General features: G+C 40.8%; 1 protein-coding gene across 2 annotated transcripts in view; it reads left to right on the top strand.

The window, feature by feature from the left end:
* The window catches only part of olfm2a (olfactomedin 2a), a 98181-nt gene that overhangs the window by 44260 nt on the left and 26611 nt on the right, over nt 1-27310 (top strand). Inside the window, exon 1 of one of the 2 annotated variants that reach the window (XM_077213425.1) lies at nt 21433-21875. The exons of the other annotated variant lie outside the window; for it this stretch is intronic. Coding sequence (XP_077069540.1) covers nt 21732-21875 — 144 coding nt within the window. The 5' untranslated portion in view covers nt 21433-21731. Of the gene's footprint in view, nt 1-21432; nt 21876-27310 lie in introns of those variants that run through there. 2 annotated transcript variants of the gene reach the window in all.

Here is a 27310-nt window from a genome sequence, read left to right as displayed (position 1 = left end):
AAAAGAATGGCCAGGACTGTAATCAACAGATAATCATTTCAAATTAATGAAAAGAATAACAAATTTAAACACGAGGGGAGTAAATAATAACTTGTAAAAACATAAATAGTCGTTTATTTTCTGGCAAACTCTCTTTAATTGTGCATGACAGAAATAGTTTGTTTTCCGGTAATTCCTAAATACTTTTTGAGAAATATATTAAGTAAATCCACATCATTTTCAGCTTTATTTCACATAAAGCAGAATAAACAGAACAGATACAGCACTTCATAATCCTCTCACCGATTCACAGAAGCAAACCCCATGCAGGTTTGACTGAGGTTGGTCATTAGACTAACATAGTTAACGAATGGACCATGCCAGTGCTTCCACTTTACTTGACGCTACAAATTACCATATGACTCTGGGAGGGTTTGCAAACAGGCATTTTTTAATGAGGAAAATGGAATGAAGTGTAACACATTAATAATGAGAAATTTGTCTTTGGAGAGGACTCATTTCACATTCCCAGCGTTATTCTGAATGGATTAGAAATGTGATAGGATGCTATGGAAGCAAAGCCAGGATCTCATTGTTATGGGCCATGGCTTTTCACCTAAGTGCACTGCTAATACACTGAATGGAATGAAAAGCTACAGGAGTATTTGCCTGGCATTTGAGAAATCTGAAATTGCTGCTTACAACCCTGCGGAAAAGTCCATTTAAACTAGCATGAGTTCCCATGCCGGATCGGTCTGGTTTATGCACACAGTTATAAAACTTTACTGTAGAATGTTTTTTTTCTGGGGGACTTTTTGCAGGCTAAGTTGGTTAAGAAACTTGGTGGGGATCCCAACATCACATGATCTAACATTCAATAGACAATATAAGCTGGTGACGAACTATGCTAGTAGTATTGTCAGCCATAGCTTTAGAATAAACACAAATTCTGTATAAAAATTAATTTAGATTTTTTTCCCCAACAAATATCAGATCATTTTACTTTTTATAACAAGATTAATTCAGGTTCCTCAATCACTTAACAGACAAATTAATAATTCATCTTTTTATTTTAAAATTATTTATTACCTTAAATATAAGGGTTAGTTCACCCAAAAATTCTTTCAGTATTTACTCACCCTCTTGTTGTTCCAACCTCGTAAGACCTTCGTTCATCTTCGGAACACGAATTAAGATATTTTTTGATTAAATCTGAGAGATGGATCACTCCTCCATAGGCTTCTTCAGGGATTGAAACTTGCCAGCCCCGAAAAGTTATTAAAGATATCGTTAAAATAGTCCAAGTGACTACAGTGGCTCAATCTTAAGTTTATCAAACGACGAGAATACATTTTGTGTGCAAAAACAAACAAATATAACGACTTTATTTCAACTATTCATTTCCTTCTCTGTGGGCCTCTAGTCAGTTAACATAGTGTGATAGCATAGAGCTACGTCACACGTAGGCTCACTATTGGCCGATGCTGGTCATGTGTGTGATGCGTGTGACGTACAACAACAGAAAAACTGCGCTATATCACTAGTGAACTGACTCGAGGCCCACAGAGAAGGAAATGAATAGTTGAAATAAAGTCGTTATTTATTTATTTTTTGCGCAAAAAAAGTATTCTCGTCGTTTTATAAACTTAAGATTGAGCCACTGTAGTCACTTGGACTATTTTAACGATATCTTTAATAACTTTTAGGGGCTGGCAAGCTTCAACAATTTTTTTTTTTTTTTTTTTGTACGTAACAATCCCATTTCCTGCAGTATTATTTGCCCTTTGTCCTTCTGAGAGTCATTTGTTCCATAGAAAATATTTGACTGACAATGCATGAAAAAAGATCCATAACAGGAGGGTTTCTCTTGAGCCAACATTTAGTGACAGCTTTTTTGCAGGGGACCAGAAAAAATATCAGGTAAAAATCACTTTTACCCAAACCCTCTGAAGTAACCCAGAGGAACATGGTGGGAAATGACACATCTATTTCAAAGCCTAATATCCTGGACATTAATTGTCCCACCCTTACCCAAAAAGGCTGAATATGTGGACACAACATAGCATTTTTAATGTTTTTGATTTTTTCTTAAAAATGGTATAAATGTTTTTCAGTCATCCAACATAACACATGTGTAACAGAGTACATGTGTAACTACATGTATTTTAAAAGAATTTTCATTTTCCTTTATTCTTTGGCCCATATCATTGGCCCACAAGCAAATACTGAATATGATCATGCAGAAAGTCACAGAGCAATTACATTAAAAATCAGCCCTCTTGTTTGCCTACTTATTTTTTCCTGTACTTTGCCCAACTTCCTTTTGTTTGCGCAATCATGAAACAGATCAATGGCCTGTACACACAATTACTAAATGTCACCGGTGGGACACGGACCAAAAGTGTCCTTAAGTAGGACAAATGAAGTGAATGGAGACAGTTTACTAACCTCCCTGTCTGCCTGTAGGAATTCATCTTATCAAAATCATCACTTTATTACCTTTTTTTTTACGCCCCCAACTGAAAAACTGGCATGCTGAATGTATTTCACTCATGTTCTCATTAGTCACCATAATTTTCTGTCTGGCAGAACATGCTAGTCTAAAGGTAACCAGAATTATTTCTCAGAAAGAAAGCCTTGTGTAGCAGTAAACACGTCTGTAAATGCCAAACTAAACACACAAACATGTAGAAACTGAAGCCTCTGGACACATTATTAATTTTGAAATTATAGAAGTTTACTCTACACTGCATTAAATGTGCTATTCTTTTTTTCCCCCTTCAAGAACATTTCCCATTAAGGCGCTGGTCTTGGGATGTGTTGTGATTTATACGTCCTTAGCTGTTCGAGTAATTACAACAGCTTCCTCATTAAATTATACAGTCTACATTCACATTCATAACCTGCAGAGAAGCAATCTCTGGAAGAAAGTTCGTTCATGTGTTGCACACCAGAGACATCTCTAAATCTGCATTGACCCTCACTTCCAAACACCTTTCAGTCTCTTAATGCCCATTTGCACTCTCACAGTAGCATAATATAAACAACGGCGGTTTAATTAGTGGGATTTATCTATTTATTTTGCCTTGCATTAATGAGCACTCAAAGAATTTGCTTTTGTTTGCCGAGGTCCAGTACGGTCTTTCTGTGCCAGCCGCTCGCCTCCTTTTAGCTCTAAAAAAGTGCTAATCTAATTAGTAATTAGTGTAATACGAGCACTTTTATTATCTTTTACCACAGAAAACGGTGGCAGTTTATGGCTAATTCCTGAAATGTCACTAGTCTTTCACACTTGGGGCAATTGATAGTGAAACATGTACTGTAGCCCCTGCACGGTCTGAGGGAAAAACGGTCCCCAGGAGACAGGGATTGGCAAACAATCTTTATGCCCCATTGATGTCCTCATGTTTGATGTCCTGGAGTGAACATTTTTTCCATCTATAGAATCCTAGAGGCCGCTGACCCATTTTTCTAAATCACACACTCTTATCCAGACATGGTTTACAAAACCTGAATAAATAGATGCATGTTTTCCCCCCACTGCTATAAAGGCTTAAAAACTGTTCACCTGTGACCAAAATATGTCAGTCCTAGCAGATATAGTATCATTAAGCTATGGGTGTTTATTATTAAAATGCGTCTATCTGTTTTGCGTTTAATTACATTTTCTAGGTACAATTTACCGTTCTTCAAAACAGTGGTATTATGAGATACTTCATGATGTACAAAATTTTTAAACTGCCAGGTAGGGCTGGGCGGTTTGACGGTATCGTTTCCGCGCTAGAAAATGTCAACTGTAACAGATTTTTAAGTGGGCGTGGTTAGCTCACGTGCAGCATGAGTGAGACTGAGACACTGAGATTTGTCAAAGAAACATGGAGAAAGCAGATCAGGAGGATCCGCAAAGGAATTACGCATCCACAAAGGTTGTTCTTAATGTGATATTTTCGGGGAAATGGGCTTAGAGGAGTGCTCGTTCGCAACGGGGACAGCGTGAAGCTTACTTGACAACATCAGTTCATATATCAATATCGTGACGAATAGAAATAATCTTAAATAATGTATAGTTGTCTGCATCTTTCCATCTCTTATGTAGCCTATAGTTACTTTTAAAACACGAAAATCACATTGGTATATTTATTATACAAAGCCCTTTTTGTCGATTTTTCGAGAATAACTACATGTATAAAAAACTATATTGTGAAATATATACCGTGAAAGTCATATGAAAGTCATACCGTGAAAACGAAATTTGGTCATACCGCCCACCCCTACTGCCAGGCAACTGATGTAACTTATAGCATGCTGTGAGTACGTATTTATAACGATGCCTATTGATAAACGTGGAATTGTAGTCATTGGTAGAGCAACAAATGCAGTGCAGGTGCTGCCCCAACTGCCAAAAAAACAGTACGGCTATTGAGTTGAGTGAGTCCACCTAGGACACCAAAATAATTCCATTGGCTGTTACTCTATTCATGGCCTGACAATTACTTGATTACAGTTATTACCATTAATGTATGTCACTGTAAAAGAAAATTAACCAAAGTTGTAGATGAAAGATGTGTGAAATTAAACACTTTTCGTTCTTTGTGTTTTTAGTTAGCTTAGCATACTGTTAGCCAATTAGACTACTAGCTTTTAACTATACTCTGTATTTGTTTTGTTTTTTCAGGTCATGATGTTCAAGTGCATTTTATACATACACTCTCAAAAAAAAGCTACAAAAGCTGTCACTTGGGTGGCACCCTATTAAAATGTACATCTTTGTGCCTAAGAGTGCCTATTAGTCACATAAAGGTATTGGTACCAAAAGTGTACAAGTACCTAAATTGTACATATTAGAATCTTTACATATTTAGAGTCTTTTTGGGTATTGTCCCAGTGACAGCTTTTGTACCATTTTTCTGAGAGTTTATTAACAAAGGATATGCAACAAATGCAAGATGATGCACTCGTTTTGCTATGAATGGGATAAACTGAAACGTGCAATATGGTGGCTCCAGGGCAGCTCTATAGTAATGCAAGTCCCACCTTCTAAAAAAAAAAGGGACAATCGTTAATTGGTAAAGTCATCGCGCCAGTTAGAAGCTCCAGTTCCCATAGAATCCAGAGATTCGCTCTTACGACTGAACATGAGCATTGGCATGCTGACCAACCTGAAATATATACATTCGGACATTTCATGTCAGATTTATTTCTGATTTGAAATATGTGAGAGTGGCCAGTATAGTTTTTGAGATTTCAGTGCTAGGAGTTGGTCCTGTATGTCGGAAATAGTTGCCTGCAGGCTTTGCAAATACATGTATAGCTGGCGAGTGGACTGACTTTCCTTGACAGGGACTTACAGGATATTATTGTTATTATTATTTTTTGATGCAGACTGCACTGTACAGGGGACTTACTTTTCACAACACAGTAACCAATAATGCTGTAGGTATTTCTGCCTGCCTCTCGCTTTTATGTAAGGTGGCTTTGGCAGAGCTGCCAACTTTTGAGTTTTGCTTGGAATGAGGTTTTCACTGTAAAACTCACTTGGAGTGAGGTTTTCAGTAATGAGGCTACCGGTTCGCGTGCCGCAAGGCGCTAGCTAACTGTCACGTCACTGTTTGACACTTAACCAAAAATTCTCGGGACAGCAGCATTTGTCCAAATTACAATCTTAACCGTTCTATTTCATCAGAAACCATCTTAAAACAGGGCTTTAAGTGTAAAATACCGAACTTGTCCTTTAAGAGCCTGAACTTGTTTATAGTAATTCGGAAATTAGTGCACATGAGTGAAAAAAAATACAGCACTGAAGAATGTCTAATTTAGCGTGAGATTTTTTTGTTGAGCGTGAGACCGTGAGATTGAGGCTGAATGCGTGAGTGTTACGCCAGATGCGTGAGAGTTGGCAACCCTGGCTTTGGAAGGGCACATCAGGGATTCTGGTGTATTTCCTGGCTATGGTATTGTTTGGATGCAGTTCTTGGCAGAAATGGATAGGAACGAAATTCAAAGGGAAACAAACTATGGCAAGTTGTGAGGACAATCTTTTTTAATTCAATGAGTGATTGACAGATTATAAGCTTTTACCTATTCTATAACCTGTTTAGAAAGGTATAGAGCTAGGTAGTCAGTAGGATGTTGAGGCCTGTTCTTGTTTGAGAGTGATACAGGAGGTTTTCTACAGCAGTCGGGCCCTTTGGTCCAGTGAGGACTGGCACAGCGAGTTGAGCAGTTCAGCACAAGGATTTCTGCTGCGTACACCATCTGATCCCGGGGCTTTGTGGATTCCAGCTGCTTTGTGGATAACACATCTGAAGGTTTGAACAGAGCTTACAAGCTTTGTGTAATTTCAGTTACCTGTCATGCTAATTGCTATTAACGGTACTGGCTCGTTTTACTGAATGCTGATTCAGTAAGAAAGCATCTGCTAAAACATAAATGCAAACGTAAATTGGGGGGTGGTTGCAAGTTTAATGTGATTTAACCAGGTAGGACGTGTCAACATGTTTGCTTTTTAGGATCTATTAAAACCAGTAGTTTTATGGTTAGGCTTAGAACTGCAGTTAGGAGCTTGAGTATTCATCAACCAATCATTGTCCTTTTGGTGGAGGTTAGGATTAGGGAAAGGGTTTGGACTATATTTGGTTTCTAGTAATGTTGTTCCATGACCAAAAAAGTATGTTGAGTGGGTAAATCAAGTAGCGCGGTTGGGTGTAAGAGTCTGAATGTTTCCGTTTCAGAACATGGGTCATGGCCACCATAGCAGGTAGAGAATTGAGTTCACCTGTCAGAAAGATATCCTCTTCAGTCTCTTGAGTGTTACATGCCATCTTTTTCTTCACTGCAAAAATCACAAAAGCCATTTAATATTTGAGTTTCTGTTTTTATCTCATTTTTGGTCTTGTGTGAACAATAACCCAGGCTTTATTTTTGGGGCAACATAATCAAATATCACTCAAAGAAATATCACAAAGATATGTTTCAAGTAAATTAAAAAATTAAAAACTTTTCTCTCCTTGGTGTAAATTATGATCTGCTGAATTCACAACATGCTTTTGTTACATAAGTTTTACCCCCTGTTTTCAGTTATGTCTTGTCAAAAAGTGTGCTTATTTCAGTAGATTCACTGCATGATGAAGCTATATTTTAATGGGCACATTTTTACAGAACATAATCACATATTGGTGACAGTTCTGTAGTATCTAGCTGCTTTTACATTGGCACCTAGTAATTCTTTAAAGTATTATATACAAATACAATTAGTAAATTAGTTTACATGAACGTACTATGAGCGATATATATTTTTACAGCATTTATTAACCTTTGTTAATATTAGTTAATACAAATACAGTTCATTTTTGTTCATGTTAGTTCACAGAGAATTAAATAAATAGTTCAGTCATGAAACTCTGGATGGCTCTGGCTGATGGGTTCTTAATGAAATCTGCAAACAATGACATCATCTATCATGGCTCGAGCTGATTGGACCCTTCTGATTTTGCAACCAATGAGCTTGCTGCTTCACTATTAAATAGTTAGGCTCTGAGTTTGCGGTAAGCAGTCTTGCACCACGGTATAATAAACGCTTCATGTTAACAAATGTATCACATCGATTGAAGTAATCCGATTTATGTGTGCTATGTTGTGCTATGTTCTCTCGACATGGATGTGCAAGTCGTCGTCTTAACTGTGATTCAACATTATGGATGAAACAATGGGAGGACAACCACTGGCAAACTTTGCAGGCCATGAGGTGGATGTTGGCTTTAAGGATAATAACTCGCATGACAACTCAATAGAAACATTTTCCTCTGTATTGCTTGAACCAATACCCGCAAGTTATCATTCTGGAAGATGACATTCACAAAATTGTCCAATTTATTTTGTGGTTCCATGAGAGTTTTTCTTTTTTCATTTTTTATTCGGACCGGGCTAATAATCTGATTATAAGGGTCCATGTAAACGCAGCTCCTGAAAATAACCTTTTAAGCCCCATTAATAAATCCCTAGCTAATGCTACACAAGTGCTTAGTTTGAACGATTAACTGAAAAAAAAATGAGCATAGGCATTGACTAAAAACCCCACTGGGTCATTTTATATATCCAGAATCTTATTAGTACAGGTGTCACAGTTGCATATTGGTAATAGCTTGCCAGTGCTTTGTCCTTGGTCTAATGGTTGCCTTGGTCTAAGGGCGGCAGTGGCTCAGTGGTTCATGTAGGTTGTCAACAAACCGAAAGGTTGGTGGTACGATCCCCGTTTCACCTGACCAAGTGTCGAGGTGTCTATGAGCAAGACACCTAACCCCAGCTGCTCCCGACGAGCTGGATGGCACCTTGCATGGCTGACACCGCCGTCGGTGTATGAATGAGTGAATGGGTGAATGTGAGGCAACATGTAAAGTGCTTTGGTGGCCATTGGGTCTGTGAAAGCACTATATAAATGCAGTCCATTTACCATTAATGGTTCATAACACAGTTTGAATACAGAGGAATTACAACATATGGTGTTTAGTTTGTGACAAGCATTTGGTAAGATCTCAGTTCCCTTATCACAAAGGCGTACAATGTGACATGAATGTGTACTAGTTTGTTAGCTTGGATTGGAATATTCTGTCATCCCTAAATATATAAACCCTATAAATGCATGAATCCTATAAATATAAAATCTTCCAGGTCTACAGACATTTGTTATGACATCCGCTTCCAAAATTACAATGCTTGTGATAGAGTAAATTCATTTCACCAGCTAATTACTTTTCGACCGCGATGCCATAGCCGCCACTTGTTTCTCTGTTGCATGAGATCTATATAAGGGGATCCACTTAATATGTGGCAGATCTGGCTTATTCAGGCACAAATTAACCCCAAAGAACAGTTTGAAAAGCTTGCAGCCAGGTGGGAATATTACACCAATTGTTATTTTTAAAGACACTCACCCTCAGTGGTTTCCCCCCTGGTTTTAAGTTGGACCACCAAAAGTACCAATATGCTGACAGTACAATACAATCCCACCATGTTTCAGTGAGCTATACCTAGCAAGCCTCAACATACAGTGAAATCAACTCTCAACCATTTACAGGTTATGGGTTTACCTCCATTTTAAAACATAGCTCAATTTATTTTAAGAGAATAAGACCAGCTCAAACGGGGAGTAGCTTTCATTCAGCTTCAAATTGAAAAGCCAATTATTCTCAAAGACAGCGTCAAGGCCAAAGCCCAGAAGCACGGTAGACAGGCATTTAGACGACACACATAACCGTGTGGGGTAACCTCAATTAACAGGCCTTCTCGTGGCCTCGGCTTCCTCTCACTCAGGCTTAAGACACCCAATTTTCTGTCAGTAATTAGTCAAATTACAAGAGCGGAGGGGATTTTTTTCATTTCCCACCACAGAACGAATGTTTGATTAGTTCAGAGCAGCGGGAAGGGTCAGCGTGTCGAGTCAGTATTCACGGGGAATGTTATTCACAGAATTAATCTCCGTGGCTGTGGGTGTAATTGGGTCATCGAGGCGCGGAAAATGCGAACGGTGATCATTGTAATCGGTTGTGAGATGAATGTGTATGGCATCATTAACTCAATGGGGAGGCAAAACAGTCTTATTCTCACCTAGAGAGAAAGTGAAGCATTCGGCTACAATGCCTCTGCTCCGATGTACAGAACTCTTTCATTTGTGTCCATTGACTCATCGTGGCATGAAGAGGGACCAACAGGCCAGGATACTATTGCTGTGGCTTTGTGTCCCCTCACAACTGCAGTGTTGAGCCTTATTGGCCAAGGATGAGGAGAGGAGACTGCTGGACTCTATTTACAGTCGTGTTCTGCCCAAACCGCTGTGTGCTTGTGTGAGCTGGTGCTTGCGTGTATGTGATGTTGGAAAAAACATCTTAGATGAATAATAGCGCTGTTTTTATACTCCTTAAAGGTTAAATCATTTCTCTGCCTCTCGTGGCACCAAGGGAAATTGCAAAAATAATGACTGGCTATATTCGGAACAGAATGCTACCATATTATTTTGCCGTATGTACAGTATGTATAATGCGCAAACTATGCAAATGTTTTTTATGCATAGTATACTTAGATGACCTACTGCATTTGCAGTCTCCCACAGAGCACACTGCGGGGAATGTTGTTTCCCGATGCAGTGCACTCAACTTGACCATGCGTTTCCAGTAGACAAATGAACCTGAATTAAAGGAGTAGTTTACTTTAAAATGAAAATTAGCCCATGATTTAATCATCCTCAAGCCATCCTAGGTGTATATGACTTTCTTCTTTCAGACAAATACAATCGGAGTTATATTAATTCGAGCTCAACCGATTCGTCAGTTTTCCTGATCTATACCTAACTGGCTGTGTTGTTGACACACGTGAGGCTGCACGCAGCGTGGAGAGCGCTGACACTTCAGATGCGCATTTAAAACACTGATAGCGAAGCGTTATGAATACAGAACATTATTGCCATATCATTATAAATTATTTTGTTGACTAGATGCTGCATTAGCAGAGAAAGAACAGAATGTTGTTTGCCGTCGAGGTTGCAGAGGAATAACATTAGTAGTGGCTACCTCAAGCAGTTAAATCAATGTGACAAAAACACACGCAAACCTGACCCAAATGTTTTATGTTGCAATTGTTACCATCTATTTCCATTAGTTTATATCCAGCCGGTCACTTTTTTGCATTCATTAGCCGACAAAGTTGCATATTTAAAGCTAGTGACGTGATTGCTTTTTCAACATTGATATGTTCATGCAGCCGACAGAAACATAAACAAATCAGAAACGCATTCGATTTCAGTTCTTTTGTTATCACTACAATACATATTGTTATTTTGATTAGTAAAGGCCTTCTGAAGCAAAGCGATGAGTTTGTGTAAGAAAATATTAATATTTAACACGTTAGATTCTAAGTAAATTCAAGTAAAATTCTACTTGAATTTTACTTGAATTTCCGGCCAAACGGCCATATGCAGTCTACGTCTAAAGTGTAATACAAGTGTAATTTATTTGTAATTCACGAGTTTACACTTACAAATAAGTTAGATAGAATAAATGGTATGCATATTTGACGTGCTGTCCGGGGAGAGAGCTCCGAGCTCGGATATTTAGCCCGAACCCAGAGTACTCCCCCCGTATTGCTGGTTTAAGAAGTAACCAGGCGAGTGTGAGGAGACGGGGTGGTGGAGGGATGCTGAAAAACTGTCGAAGAACATTGGTGAGTCAAATGAGTGTATATATATAGGTCTCCAACTCAAGCTGATTGGATAGACATGTTTATTACTGATTGTCGACAGCTGGTTGGAATGATGAGATAATTGGATCAATTATTTGAACGTGCTCCTCCCGAACTTTGTTTAGTGAAACATCATTACAAGATACAAAAATTGATGGACCTCTTTGGAATTGATGGAAATATCATCACAACATGTATTTCCCTCAAGAGGTGCATACTGTAACGGAGCAAGCTCCCACACCACCTCCTCTTCACCACCGGAGGGAACCGTCTCCGGAATATTAACTTTACCCGTCGAACTCCAATTCCCATCATGCCTCATACCTGGGACTGATTGCACTCACACCTGCACCTATTTCACACACACACTCATAAAAGCCTCATTCACACACTCATTCAGTGTGAAGTCTTGATCTGCTCCGACCATAATTTATGAGCGTTATTTCGCCGAGTTTGATTCATGTGTTTGATCTTGGATTGTTTACAATTGCTGACCCTTCTCTGCCTGCCCTGAACCCGGACTGTTTACTGGATTCTGATCTTCTCTGCCTGCCCTGACCCTGGACTGTTTACTGGACTCTGATTCTCTTTGCCTGCCTCGACCCTTTGCCTGTTTACCTGGTTTGTCTCAGCCTTGCCTTCTCTGTTCTGTTTCCCACTGTTGGACCCTGCCTGTTTTGACTATTCAGAAGACTTCGCCAACACTCGATCCAGCAGCAGTCATGCAGCTCGCCACGAGGTATCTGCTCAAGCTTCACAGTTATCCTTGCATCACCATCAGCTGAGCCGACTCACTTCTCTCACCGAGGATCTAGTTAAATCACTGCAGAGCTTACGAATATCAACCTTCAGCGTGTCCGCTGAACATTCACAAGGTGCATCTTCCCACGCTGTCAACACTTCTGACACTAGGAGGGTGTCTTGCTTTCCCAGAGAAATTTGACGGTAACCCAACCAACAGCAAGGGTTTCTCTGCCCGAGGTGAGGGCAGGAACCTGAATGAATTCATTGATCTCGCCATCCATAATCTGATGCGTTCTCGCCGCCACCCTAGAGCCCCACCACGATACACACCACAGCACCCGAAACATGCAACTAGGGTTCACCCATCTCTCTCCAGAGGAACGACAACGCCGCCAGCAAAACCGCCTCTGCCTTTATTGTGGTCAGCCAGGCCACATGAGAATCGGTTGTCCCGTTGGCCCTGCCAATAAAACCCAAGCGGTGAGTCACAAAGAGAATCAATGCACATCCAACCTCTTACTACCCATTTGTTTGTCCGTCCGGGACCAAATCATTTCAACCACTGCTATGATCGATTCAGGAGCTGCGGGGAACTTCATTTCCCGCAAATTCGCTTCTTTACATCAGCTAAAATTGAAACCCTGTTCTTCTTTGACAGTGGAGGCGCTAGACGGACGCCCCATCGGAGGAGGAAGAATTCACCGAGTGACCGAAGAGATCACAATGCACATCGGGGCCCTGCACTCTGAGAAAATCCAATTCTACTTCATTCAAGCTCCACATCATAGCATAATACTCGGCCTGCCTTGGTTACGCACTCACAATCCACACATCTCTGGGAGGGAAGGTCAAATCACTCAATGGAATGTCACATGTCACAAGCACTGCCTGACTACGGTCACTCAAGTTCCTCAAACCGTCTCAAATAACCCCACTTCTGATCAACAAGAAATAAAACTCCCTCCAGCATACGCAGATCTGACTGAAGCCTTCAGCAAGAGGAAAGCATCACAACCTCCTGAACATCGCTCCATTGACTGTGCCATCAAACTCATGCCTGGAGCCATTCCACCTAAAGGTCGAATTTTTCCCTTATCTCAGCCAGAATCTGAAGCCATGAAGCAGTACATTGAGGATGAATTAGCCAAAGGTTTCATTAGACCCTCAACATCTCCAGCATCAGCAGGTTTCTTCTTTGTTAAGAAAAAGGATGGAGGGTTGAGACCCTGTATTGACTATCGTGGACTCAATGAGGTGACTGTTAAGTTCCGCTATCCCTTACCTCTTGTTCCAGCCGCTCTCGAACAACTCCGCCAGGCCAAATATTACACCAAACTGGACCTTCGCAATGCCTATAACCTCATTCGCATTCGGGAGGGAGATGAATGGAAAACATAATTTTCAACCAGCAGTGGCCACTAAGAATATTCGGTTATGCCGTTCGGCCTGTCTAACAATCCTTCTGTCTTTCAGTCATTCATGAACGATGTTTTTCGGGACATGTTGGATAGATGGGTGATCGTATACATCGACGACATTCTAATTTTCTCAAATTCCCTAGAAGACACATTCAACACGTCAGAATGGTCCTTAAACGTCTACTGCAGTACCAACTCTACGCCAAAGCAGAGAAATGTGAATTTCATCAAACCAGCACATCATTTCTCGGGTATATAATCAGTCAGGAGGGAGTGGCTATGGACGACAAAAAGGTCAAAGCAGTGTTGGACTGGCCCTTACCCCAAACCGTCAAAGAATTGCAAAGCTTCCTGGGCTTTGCCAACTTCTACCGACGTTTCGTCCGAAACTTCAGTACTGTAGCCGCACCTCTCACCGCCATGACCAAACGCCACACCCACCGACTGCATTGGACTTCGGAAGCAAATCAAGCATTCGACAGACTCAAAGCCCTGTTCACTTCTGCTTCCATTCTCCGACACCCAGACCCAACGCTTCAATTCATCGTGGAGGTGGATGCCTCAAACACAGGAGTGGGAGGCATTCTCTCACAACGCCAAGGTGACCCAGAAAAAAAATTCCCATGTGCCTTCTTCTCCAGTAAACTGTCTCCAGCTGAACGGAACTACGATGTTGGTAACCGCGAATTGTTGGCAATGAAACTCGCTCTCGAGGAATGGCGACACTGGCTGGAGGGAGCAACCCAACCCTTCATTATCCTTACCGATCACAAGAAGCTCAAATACCTTCGGTCAGCCAAACGTTTGAACCCCCGTCAGGCCAGGTGGGCCTTGTTCTTCACCAGATTTCAGTTTACTGTCTCCTATCGTCCAGGGTCCAAGGATATTAAAGCTGATGCTCTCTCCCGCCAGACAGATGAATCTGCTCAACTCCCTCTCACAGATAACATTATCCCAGAAAAACTCCTAGTGGCTCCGGTACAGTGGGATATTATCACAGAAATCGAGCAGTTCAACAGTCAAGCAGGACCTCCAACCGAGTGTCCGCTTATTCGTTCGAGAACCTTTGCGCTCATGACTCGCATAACAGATACACTTCACACCCAGTTCTGGACATCCCGGCATAACAGCGACCACCCATCTGCTCCGGAACCGCTTCTGGTGGCCAACTTTACAGTCTGATACAACCCGACACATCCAGAACTGCATAACTTTTAACACGTCCAAATCCTCCCGACAACTACCAGCCGGACTCTTAAATCCACTCCCCATACCGCAACGCCCCTGGTCTCATATAGCCATCGACTTCATCACAGATTTACCCAATCCACAAGGTCACACTGTCATACTAACCATTGTGGATTGTTTCTCCAAGGCTTGCAGATTAATTCCTCTTCCCAAACTTCCTACGGCTCTAGAAACTGCTGAACCTCTTTGCAACCAAGTCTTCCGCTTCTATGGCCTCCCTGAAGACATCGTCTCTGACCGAAGACCTCAGTTCACCTCCAGGGTATGGACATCTTTCTTTAAAGATCTCAACGTCAACAGGAGGGAACCGTCACCGGAGGGATCCGTCTCCGGAATATTAACTTTACCCATCAAACTCCAATTCCCATCATGCCTCATACCTGGGACTGATTGCACTCACACCTGCACCTCATTCACACACACTCATATAAGCCTCATTCACACACTCATTCAGTGTGAAGTCTTGATCTGCCCCGGCCATCATTTCTGAGCGTTATTTCCCCGAGTTTGATTTCTGTGTTTGATCTTGGATTGTTTATCGTTGCTGACCCTTCTCTGTCTGCCCTGACCCCGGACTGTTTACTGGATTCTGATCTTCTCTGCCTGCCCTTACCCTAGACTGTTTACTGGACTCTGATTCGATCCTTTTGCCTGTTTACCTGGTTTGTCTCAGCCTTGCCTTCTCTGTTCTGTTGCCACTGTTGGACCCTGCCTGTTTTGACTATTCTAATAAATGCTGCAAATGGATTCTCCTGACTCCGCCTCTTCACAACACATACATTTTGGGCTAAGATCTTGTACTGTCAATGCAAGAATCCAGCACTCTGTAAAGTATCCTTCAGCACATCCCAAAGACTTTCAGTGAATTTAGGTTCTGGATTCATGGGTGAAAATGATTATTCATGTTCCCTCCCAACTTTCTCTCACAATTTGAGCCTGATAAATCATTGTCATCCTGGCATATTGCCATGATGTGTGTTCCTACATGGTTGTTTAAGAAATGAAAAGCTACACACTCCATCAATTAGGGTTAGAAGAACTGATGCCAAACATAAAACATGCTAGAAACATAATAATCACTGCCATAATGATCCAGTCATAGACTCTCAAGCATTTGCCTATTTAAATTTAAATCCAAACAGCAACTATTTTTTGGCCAGGCGATGTATAACACATACAGTTAAAGTATTTAAAAAAGAAAAAAAGCTCAAACTGAAATACTTATAGTTGACACTGTACATTGACCTGTAATAAAAGAAACTATATTAACTTCGAAAAATGACACACTTCAACTTTGAGCTTAATACTCACCTTCACTCATGAAAGAAAATTACACACTTGCATCCCTACAGCATGAGCTCTCAAAACCTCTTCTTTAACCAAAGTGCTTAATCTCACAGAACATCCTGTTCCCTGCTGAGCACCAGCTCAATAATACTGCCATTTTAGACATTTATCATGGGAAAGGTAACATTGGCATAACACAGGGAGACATGTTTAACCAGCCAGTGGCCTCAGTCATCCCTCATTCAGCACTGTCACTGTCTGTTTGTAGCACATGGATAAATGTGTAACAGGCCTACATCACAGCACTAATATTTCTCAGAACACATAATGGGAGTTGATGTGTTCAGGGTGCTGTGACGCTGCAGGATCCAGTGCTGGCGGTGGCGGGCTGCATTATTTAGCAGGATTTGGGCAGGAGTTAAGTGCTGGCAGAAGGGAAAGTGAGATGGACGTTGGATGTCGAGCGTCCACAGTATAGGGGGATCTGTTGTAAAATCCCACATGAACGAAGCATTTACTATCCGTACTGATCTGTATTAGACAGCTGCGGTACAAACCTGAGCTGCATATAGATGCATTACAATTGTGTGAAGTGAAATCTACTGTGATTAGGGTTCAATTCACCAAAAAAATTAAATTCTGTCACCCTAATGTAGTTCCAAACGAGTATGACGTCCTTTCTTCCATGAAACAGATAGGATCAATTTTTAAAGAGTCATTTTCTATATAATGGAAGTAAATGTGGAGCTATGTCAAGCAAGCACCATAAAACCACTTCTTCTGAAACATCAAATAACCTAGAAGAAAGAATTTTATACAGGTTTTAATGATATGAGGGTGAGTAAATGATGACAGAATATACATTTTTGGGTGAACTATCCCTTTAAAACGAGTTCAGGGCTGGCTTGTTGATGTAGAAAACAATGCCTTGTGTAGTTTTTTGCCTGCAAACTGAGAGTGGTGAATATTTGATGTGTTGTGGGTTAAATTCTGTGTGCATGTGCAGGTGTAGGAAAACGCTTACAAAACAGTGACTATGGTCTTGGACATGCCGAGCAGACACATTCATTATGCCACAGGTTCTTGAATAGTAAATCCATGTCCTTGGAGAGGTTCTGAGGCCGTTTGGGAAACTCTAGATCTTTACTGCCACCTGCAGGCCACCAGAAGCGCTGTACTCTGCAGCTGAAGTTCATTTCAATTGTGTGAACTGATTAAAAATGCCCTTTAAACCAGAAGCCCTGAAGGCAAGCACCACGGTCAGATTTTAAATGAATGTTTAGCATTGAGTGCTCGATAAACAAGCCATCCTGCATTTGAACGGATTCGTTTGTATAATGTGTGCTCTGTGTGACTGCTTGTGTTGTTGTGCAAATGCATTCTGAAGACGTGTGTGTGTGTGTGTGTGTGTGTGTGTGTGTGTGTGTGTGTGTGTGTGTGTGTGTGTGTGAATATGAGTAAGATCATTAATGAGGATGTGAGCGCCGTGGACAGAAATAGCAGACTGAGAGGCCTGCGGGGCAAGACGGGAAGAAACTCAGCAGCATTGCAGCACAAAATACACAACCTTGCGGATCACAGTCAGATCTCGGGATTGACAACTTTATTGCTAAATTAACCCTCAAATTGTTCTGTTCATACAACAGCAAACAGGAGCAGATTGAAGGATTTTGTATATAAATCAATTGGTCTGTGTTTGCCTGGTTAGCATAGCCCTGCAAGTACATTTCCTAACTAAAACACCTAACATCAGTTTCACAGACAAGGCTTAAGCTACGCACTTGTTCACACTTGTACGGTTTCGTTTGAAAATGCATCTTTTTCTCTCCGTTTTGGCCTTCCATCCACATTGATGCGCTGTTTTTTATGAATGAAAACGAAGTTTTTCGAAAACGCTCTCCAAAGTGGATAAATTTGAAAACCCTGTTTTTGCATTGTAGTGTGGACTGTGAAAACAGATATAGGTATTTGAAAACGATGACGCATGTTTAGTCATGTGATGCATATTGTACCAATAGATATTCATTTTTATTCCGGTATTGTGTTATGTACTATTCACTTTCACACAACTGATAAAATGTTACTTTTGCACACTCTTCATATCACAGTCCTGCAAAGATGATAAAAAATTAACTCGCATTTGCAGCAAAACACGAGAGCCGCTGTGTTTTAGGCCATACATATAACGGTGAGTGAGTGCGACCTGTAAATGGTGAGATATTTTGCAAAATAAAATGATCCAGCCAGAGGAATTGCACGATAACTTTATTATATATTTTCCCGTCTGTATCATCTCAGTGAGCTTTTGTGAGGTTTTACGCATGCGCAGCAAGGTGAATTTAGCATTTTCCGACGTTTTAGTGTGGATGAGAAACTTTTGGAAAACGCATGAAAACACTAGTGTGGACGGAGAACTTTTTTAAACCAAAACGCCGTTTTTCAGTGTATCCGGATTTATGTAGACGTAGCCTTGTTCGTGTAAATTTGTTCGTGTTGTTTTTTTTGTTTTGTCTTAAGATGAACTCCAGTAATGTTTTTTTCTAAGGCACGTTTATAAAAAGCTACTTTAATGTATATAGCTAGAATTTCATTATAATATAGTATATGTTACTGATTCTGTTTTAGAAGACTTATTAAGACTTTGTATTGTCTTTAAGGTTTTATAACTTATTTTAAATTACTGCCCATTTCGGGACACTCAATGCTTTTGTCCTCACAAATCTCTCAAAAACATTCTGATGTAATTTTTGGACAGTTCAGGGCTTTTTTACTATTATTGTTGTTTGTTTTATTCCCTCTTCCACAACATAAACATTTACCAGTTATGGCTAGTTGTCATCAGCACATACCTAACTCTCTTTCACATTTGGGTTGTAATTGCAACAGTTAAAGAATGTAGTTGTCTCACTTTCCATTTAGAAACATGTTTAGCGCTCCAAAAAGAACTGTAAACCATTTTGTGACCGAAGCCCTTGTTGAGTCTCCCTTTGATCTCATTTAGGCAAATGCATGATCCTGTTTGCTCTGAACAAAAGCATTTTGTCTCCTTGCCACGGGGCATCTCTACCAGAGATGGGGCCTTACCTGTTGAAGTGGCAATCTGTTGAACAACAGCATCCTCTAGTGGACATCAGCAGAGAAACAAATTACTTTATAATGAAAATCCTCATTATAACGAATGGTCTCATAAAATGTATTTGTTACTGAGAAGGACCATTTTGTGTTTACTTTAATGATTAGAAGAATCAGAAGGTCGTTCGTCCTCTTTCCAAAAATCAATTCTCACTCTGATACATTTTTATGAGGCTATCAAGCCGAGGCCCAGAGTAATATACTGTGGCAATGGAGAATACAGCAAGTGCTAAGTACATCTGACAGTATTCGGATAGCTACTCAATTTATTTCCATATCTAAATAGCCTCAGATGAACTGTCAGCTTCTCAGTGTTTTCACTCGTACAGAAGGCTAATGTAGCTGTGGTGAAAATCTTCAGTTTGTGAGGTTAGCGTATTCAAGTGTGTGAAAATGATCCGTCCTACTTAAAAAACCTACACAGAGAAGCATTGTTTTTGGGGTCATTATATGAAACAGTGTTGCTTGCTCTCTCTTTGCGTGATTGCAAAGCTTGTGAAAGCTGTGGGTGAGGTGTTAGATTTATGTCATAACAGTTGCAGATCAATTTTACCGATTTTTACGTTGATGCATTTGGCAGATGCTTTTATCCAAAGAAACGTACTGTTCTTTCCGGCTGTATATTTTATCAGTATGGGTTTCCTGTGAAAATCATACCCATTGACCTTGGCATTGCTAACATGCTCTTCCAGCTCCCACTTTATATACTTGGTCCTACTTTATGTTAAGTGTCTTTAATTTTTGTACCTTTGGCTTCCCCATTAACCCAGCCTTAAACCTACAGTAACCAAACCTGTCCCTAACCTTACCCATGTCCCACCTCAGAAGATAGGTATATCATATAGGTATGGAAAAAGACTGCAAGTAAATCATGACATCATTTTATTTATTTTTTTATTATTATTTATAAAGTGGCTTGTTGCTAAGGTTACTCATAACTTTAACTTAATTTAAACTGAATCATCTCAGTCTCTCTAAATGGTGGTTTGCCATTGAAAATCCATTTTAGTGTGGTTTATTTCAGTGAGAAATCAGGTCATGCTGTTCAGTGTAACGTTTGGATTTCTATTGATGTGACACAAAAGCAAACAAAACAGATTGTTCTGGAAGCCTAGCATCCAACAGGCTGTGACTAGTTATATTTGTATATTCCACAGAGGGCGTAAGATATGTACATTTGTATCTAAGTTATGCTGCATTACACCTGCTCAGGCAAACCTTAAAGTGGCGGTGTGTAATTACTGTGCTAAACAGAATTGCAAAACTTGTCACTGTTTTCAGTCAGGTTCGCCAAATACTTACACCTGCAAGCTAGTCCCACTCCAGATTCATGGCACAGAGGTGCTCAAAAAAGTATTTTAATACCGAAAACACACACAGTAGCCTATCTTTAAAGCGGTATTTCACTGTAGATGCAGTACTAAGATACAAACACACGATGGCAGTGTTGAGCTAGTTCAACTTAGGAAAATGTATAGATCCATCAGGTGAGTTGAGACCACACAGTCTCAGGCAGCTGTCACTTTTCATTGATTGTTGTTGTACTTCTGCAATTCAGAAGTCACTCTCAACATGTCTGAGAGAAAACACCTGAGGTACACGAGTGAAGAGAAAACAAGCCATTTGTTTGTTTTTTTGAAAGTAACAAGCAGGCACTGTGCATACTTAGTAGGCATACTACTTAAAGCTTGAATAACACAGCGATGGCCTGTTTTCTCCAAACAGGCCATCGCTCAAGGTTAAACAGCCGCCACTCGGCTCATCTGTTTAATTATGTGACTTATGTGGCTTTAGGCTCTAGACTGGGGATGATGGAAGCGAGAGAGAGTGAGAGTTGCCTGCATGGCTGGGCTGCTGATGGACTGCAGTCAGTAAGTGCAGAGCACCAGTGCCATACCCATCCGCATTCAGATTTCCCATTACTCTTTGATTAAGGGAGTGTCAGCTGCACACGTGATTGATGAGCTGTCAGGGAAAAGCCACCAACTGGAACGCCTCAATCCTCTTCCTCATTAAACACTCCGGGAGTAAAGCTCCTCTTCTTCACACACTTATAAACAATGCACTCATGGCGAGAGATCCTAATTTAGCTCGAGCGTTGTGAGCCGCCTCTGTGCAGTTGTGAGGGAAGACAAACCCTTCAAACGGCGACGGTTTCAAACAGCTGATTATTGCGCAAAGATCTGGGGGTGCGCAACTCCCCTGCCTCTCAGATTTTTTGCGCTCACAAAAGAGAGGGATCAAGAGGTGCAGAGGAGCCAGAGAGGAGAAGAGGGATGGATGTGGAACAAGGCTGGAGAGAGGCAGGGGAGGGGAGGGAAGAGAAAGAGAGAGATAGATACAGCCAATGCGCAGCGCGGCATCTTGAATGAGCGCGAGGAGAGAGAGAGAGAGAGAGAGAGAGAGAGAGAGAGAGAAGAAGGCAGGGAGGGAGAGGGAGTGGAGGAGTGCGAATCAGGCACTGGCAGTCGCTCTCCAGCTGAAAAATAATACGTGTCGTGCATCGCTGTGATGCTGTCGGATCTGAGCAGCTGGTGCGTGTGAGCTGGTTTTGAGACTTGTGTACACGTCCCTTGGCTGGAGGAAGAGGGAGGAGGACGCATCAGGTTAGTGTCTGTTCTCGCGCTGCATCTGGACCCCAGCTCCAGGGAGCGTGGGGGGCACTAGGGCCAGGCGGCCGGCCGGGGGGACGACATGAGCGTTCCGCTCCTGAAGATTGGCGCGGTGCTTAGCACCATGGCCATGGTCACCAATTGGATGTCCCAGACACTGCCCTCGCTGGTGGGGCTTAACGGAACCACCATCTCCCGCGCAGGCACCTCGGAAAGGATCGTCAGTGTGCGTAACCCTTCGCTTTTCTACTCTTGTCCTGTCTGTTTATCTCTCTATGTGTCTGTTTGCTCATCCGAATAAGCCAAAGAGTCAGGACCTTCGTGTTAAAGAGCAGTTACAATCCTCTGTGGTTACGACCCTCAAGAGATTTGCCAGACAGGCTTTTAGAGGGATTTTCAGGGTGAGAGGCAGGTAAATTGAATGCGTGTCTGGCTTTGGGGGTTGGTTACAGAGGAATTGATGGCTGCTGTGGATGAGTGATTCTCAGTGGGAGATGATAGACGAGGAAGTTATACCCGGCGATATTCATGACTCCTGCGAGGATATCATCACTTGGCAGGGGGAGAAGAGTTAAGTGCCACATGACTGATGTTCAGGTCAAATTAGGAAAAGGAGGCAGGATTGTTTCTGTGAGGCAGCGGCTCTTCTGCTGGAGCTGATGGTTCTGAGACGTGAGGCTAGACTTTTGTAGCTTCTGAGCCAACTCTTTTCTTCTGAAGAGGCACAATTTTCTTTTTCCCACCTCCTCGCTCCCTGTTTTTTAATCAAATCCACTGTACTTCTTTGTGAGAACTGTGCACTTTGTCTCTGTCCATAACTGAATTAAGTGCCTTGTGTGAGAGAGGAAGGGCCTTTGGCAGCATCAAGGCTGCCACATTTAGAGTAAAAACACAGTAAGAGAAGATTAAAATCTAAGTAAGACTCTAGAGTTAAGCACCTTGTTATATCCTAAGGTTGTTAAGTAAGCGCTGGCTGAAATTTAAACCTTCACAATTCTGTCAGTGTGTGAGTAATTATCTTGCATCTGTAAGTTGGTTATGCTTATGTGTTTTCAAAAAGTTGGGTATTGAAAAATTGGACCAGGTGTGAGAAGGTAGATTGAGAGTGAGATGTTATCCCTGTAATGTTTTCTGGATCATTAAGGTTGAGAGACTGCCTGGGGTATCTGTGTAGTATCTGAGCATCTGCCCCTCAATAAAAGCTCTAGTCTGCACAGCTTATGGCCAGGGATGACACTCCATCTGCATGAGAGAGGAGACGCTGTAGGGGTCGTTTGGGTCGGTCAGAATGCCTACGCTGATTTCCATGGAGTCTGTAGAAACTGTCTATAACAGCTTTGTCTAACACATTCACACTCGCTTTGGAAGACTGTTACTACTCATCACAAGCTAAAAGCTGATTTCGTACAGAGATGTTTACCATGTACAGAGCTCTACAGTCAACACCAACTCTGCTTTATATCAAGTCTGATTACTCATCCAGTCATGTGCTCATGTCTGCCCAATGGTCTTGCTATGAGACAGGCCATAGATATAGTCACCAGGGGTTAAGCTTGGTATGTGGTTAAATGAGATACTACCAGGATTAGGTGAAGTTCAGTATTGAAGAACTGACTCCCTTTCAATTCATGAGTATAAATTTAAGGATACATTTACATGACAATGATGTGCTAAAAATAAAAACAAAATTGCTTTTGAGTTTTTCGCATACAGACGACAAACATTGTCAAAAAGATCCCCATTCACACGGATCCACGAAAACGAATGCCAAGCCAGAGTTGGCAATGTCCACTACAAGCCTATAGACTGAATATGTAATATGCATGCACATGACTTCTCCATTTTCACAAATTTGCATTTTTGTAGTTAACACAAAGATGATAACTGTATAGTTTTTCAAAAATGTGCACTTTGAAACCCCTTTTAAAAACTCCAAAACACTGTTGTCTTGTGAAATTAAAAGGCCAAAACGCATAGAAAATTTTCCATATTTAGTTAAAAACATTGTTATGTAAAAGGCCATTTAATTGAATTAGAATGACAGGAAGAGGAATTTACTGAACTGCAATTCTGGTAAATTAAGTGTTCTCTGGTAAATTAATTATTGTTTTTACTTCAAACTAATTTATTTGTTTGACTTTTTTCAAAACTTTCCAACTCGGCTCAATTTGAAAGTCAATGTTTGCTGGGTATGAATTTCTTGGAATTTCCTTTCCTTTTTCCTTTCTTATATTAAAATTTGAATTGCAAGTCTGCATCTTGCTTGCTACTTAAATTCGAATTGAATTTGAATCAAAGAACTGAATTGGGATTTAAAAGGCGTTCTCTATTCAATCCTGAATATCTGAAGCTGGGTGCAAGCTCCAGAAATTTAATAATTTGATAAATCAAGTAACACTGGAAAGTATTGGAAAATGAGCCAAAATGATTCAAAACATTTATATATTTAGCTAAAGTGGCACCCATTGAAGCTCCGCTATCGGTAGTCATCATTACCCAAAACACATTAGCATTTGTTAACTCCCACATATCTCATTTCAAGCAATCACTTTAAAACATTGCCTCACTTCACCTCAAGGAAAAACCAAGGGGAAATTAGCATACGTAAAAACAATATTCCCCAAAGCAAAGGCCTTCTTTTTTAGATTTGAGGCATTAGACAGATGTTACTCTCATGCCGGGGACTAATTTATTCTCTGTGATAAGTGTGAACCCATCCAAAGCGATCTGGCTTTGCAAAGACTCAAAATCTAATCTCAAAAGCAGCTTGCTCTCAGTCAGGAAGAGAGATGCATCCCTCTGTTCTTGAGATGAGGTGATAATCATGCGAAATGAGCTGCAGAATGGAGGTGTGGTCTGTGAAGCAGAGTGACTGATATACTCGCAGGCCGCAGGGATATCCTTCGCTTCTGCCATGATCATCTGGACCTGCATGGCTTTCCAGTCCACCATTATGTCACAGTTACATGTTAAGTATGCTGTACTCCATCAGCTCTGAGCAACAATCACACTCCGCTTCACTTGCTCTTTTGCCCTTCTCAGGTCAACTGCTTATTCATGTGAACTCGTCACATGTAAAGATCAACACTACACTTTAAGGTGGAGTGTGTAATTTCTGCACTACTAGTAATACCAAAAACATTTTTAAACGCTTTTTCCAAACATCCGAACCGCCTCTTCTATCCTACCCTGATTTTATCCCATTATTCAAACAGATAGAGTCACCCCAAACTCACTCCATATGCAGCTGATATGATGAGACAATAAAACATTTAAGCACAACAGAGTCACAATTTCTAACTTACAGTTTAACTAAGAGAAAGTATTTTAACATTCAAAAAATTGAAGGCAATGATATTCTGGATGAATTCCAATCTGGATTTAGAGCTGGTCACAGTACAGAAACCCAGTTGTGATTGATTTACTGATATCGGTTGATTCTGGGCTGGCAGTTGTCTTAATTAAGTTGCATTCGACACTGTTGATCATTCGATTCTCTGAGAACGTCTGGAGTATGAGGTAGGCATTTGTGGGACAGCTCTAAAATGGTTTTGTTCATATCTAGGATAGAACATTCTCTGTTCATTTTGCAAACACTCCCTTAAAATATGGTATTCATCAAGGATCTATTCTGGGACCCATACTGTTTGTATTGTATATGTGCCCCGCTGAGATCCATCTGTCGTCACTATTGACATGTCTTATCATAATATGCAGATGGCACACAGTTATATTTACCTTTTAAAGCTGGAAATGATCTGTCTTTTGAAGTACATGTTGGTCTGTCTGAATGATGTCAAAGTCTGGCTGTCCCATAATTTACTTCAGGTTGATGAAAGAAAATCTGAGATAGTAATATTAAAAGAAATTACACTCCACCTTTTTAAATGTGCTACTGTATATGAATACAAATTTAAAATTTGAAAGTTAAGGAGAAAAAGTATTTCTGATAGTGGCAATAGATGCCAGGAAGTTTATTGTTATGTACTCTAGGTAAGGAAACAACCTTTACATACACAGTAAAGTGCAAAGCTTCATAAGAGCAATTATGCAGGAATGTCTCAGTACCGTAATGAATGATGGGTAAAAATGTTGTTGCATGTGCGTGTGTGGGCGAATGTGTGTGGCGAATACCACTGGGTTAAGGGTCTAACACTGTCTCCTCGATTATGAAAAATAAATGAGATGCGAGTGAGAAGCCGTAGGACAATTTGCAACAAACGTGTAATGAACACAAACACTTAAAGCCACATGCCCATGTGACTGATACCAGACGCCTTTTCTTGCTTTCATGGGACCAAAATAATAAAAGAACGTCATGGAGACCGACATGCATAAATAAGCAACATATACAATGTTCTACTAAACGCTACTGACTCTGTGGAAACATGGAGCATTGGAATTATTCTTTTGGAGCAGAAATTATTTTTCTGTTATGAAAGCACCAAAAAACAGCTCTGCTCAGCTGCTGCTGCTCACTAGGGATCTCTAAATGAGAAAGTGAGGTTGAGCCACATTGGCTACACACACACACACAGATGACAATGTTGAGATTTACAGCCTTAGAAAAGACATCCAATCAGACTCACCTTAGTCTTCAGCAGTGTTTACTCTGTCTGAGCTGTTACAAAGGGTCCACATGTTGCTGATTACCCTCTTTAGCCCCTGCTGGTAGAGTCTGTTACTACGCCATCTGACTGTGAAAAGCATGTTTCTCCATCCACGGTCTTTCAAAATTAACCATGCATTTTTACTACATTATTTTAAAATGATTTTTTTACAAGCATATATGCATATAGGCAATGTTTTTCCAGTCGACAGTTTGGATTTTGAACGCTCATTAAAGCATAAAATGGAGCTTAAACTGTTTTGGTATTTTTTCTAGTTTTTTATGTTTCCAGGCTACTGCCTTTGAGTCACAGGTCAGGATAGCTGCTAGTGAATATTTTGGGGCTGTGTGTGTTGTTGTGGTGCATTAGCCAATCAGTGCAATCATGACATAATTTTGCTGAAGCCCCAGGGGGATTATTTACATGTTTTTTACAGATCAGTTGATTGGCTTTAAAAGATCTGTGATCCCATAAGCTAAGATGGCAGCTCAGCAACTACCATTCAGATGAATGGGAATGCTAGCTCTCTCCATGTAATGTAAACCTCATAGTTCCACCTCAGAAACGTGCTGTTCAACACTATTGATGTCTTTGATGACAAGCTGAAAGACTGTGAGAAACCTTTACATGAATATTAATATTAAGAAACGGTTGAAGCAAGATCTCGTCAGTCCCTTGACTGGCACCTTTGCAGATCTGCAGTAGTTGGAGAGGAAGCACAAACTTCTCTGTCAGATTATCAATACCATGCTCAAAATTGCTGGCTGAATCCTTTATTTTCCGAGTCTAAAGCAGGGAACTCTTTAAGAATGCCTGTAGGAAATTGAGCATCTAAATGCTCTCGGAGGACAAACAGAATAATATCTCATTCACCAGTTTTATACTGCTCTAGTTTTGTGTCTTAGAGTTTAGTGAGGGAACATTGGTAACTGTGTGCATGCAGGACATTCATGTTCATTTGCATCAGAATCTGTGCTTTACAAGGATGCTTGATCTTTAAAGTTGTTCATGAGTGTCATGAACGTATGTTTTGATAGAAGCAGCACAGAGC

Source organism: Siphateles boraxobius, unplaced genomic scaffold, assembly GCF_051911475.1.
Source record: "Siphateles boraxobius isolate OS27281-9 unplaced genomic scaffold, OSU_SipBor_1 66, whole genome shotgun sequence".
In the NCBI taxonomy this organism is placed as follows: Eukaryota; Metazoa; Chordata; class Actinopteri; order Cypriniformes; family Leuciscidae; genus Siphateles; species Siphateles boraxobius.
Note: the sequence above shows the minus strand (reverse complement) of the source record. Positions and strands in the feature narration are given on the sequence as shown.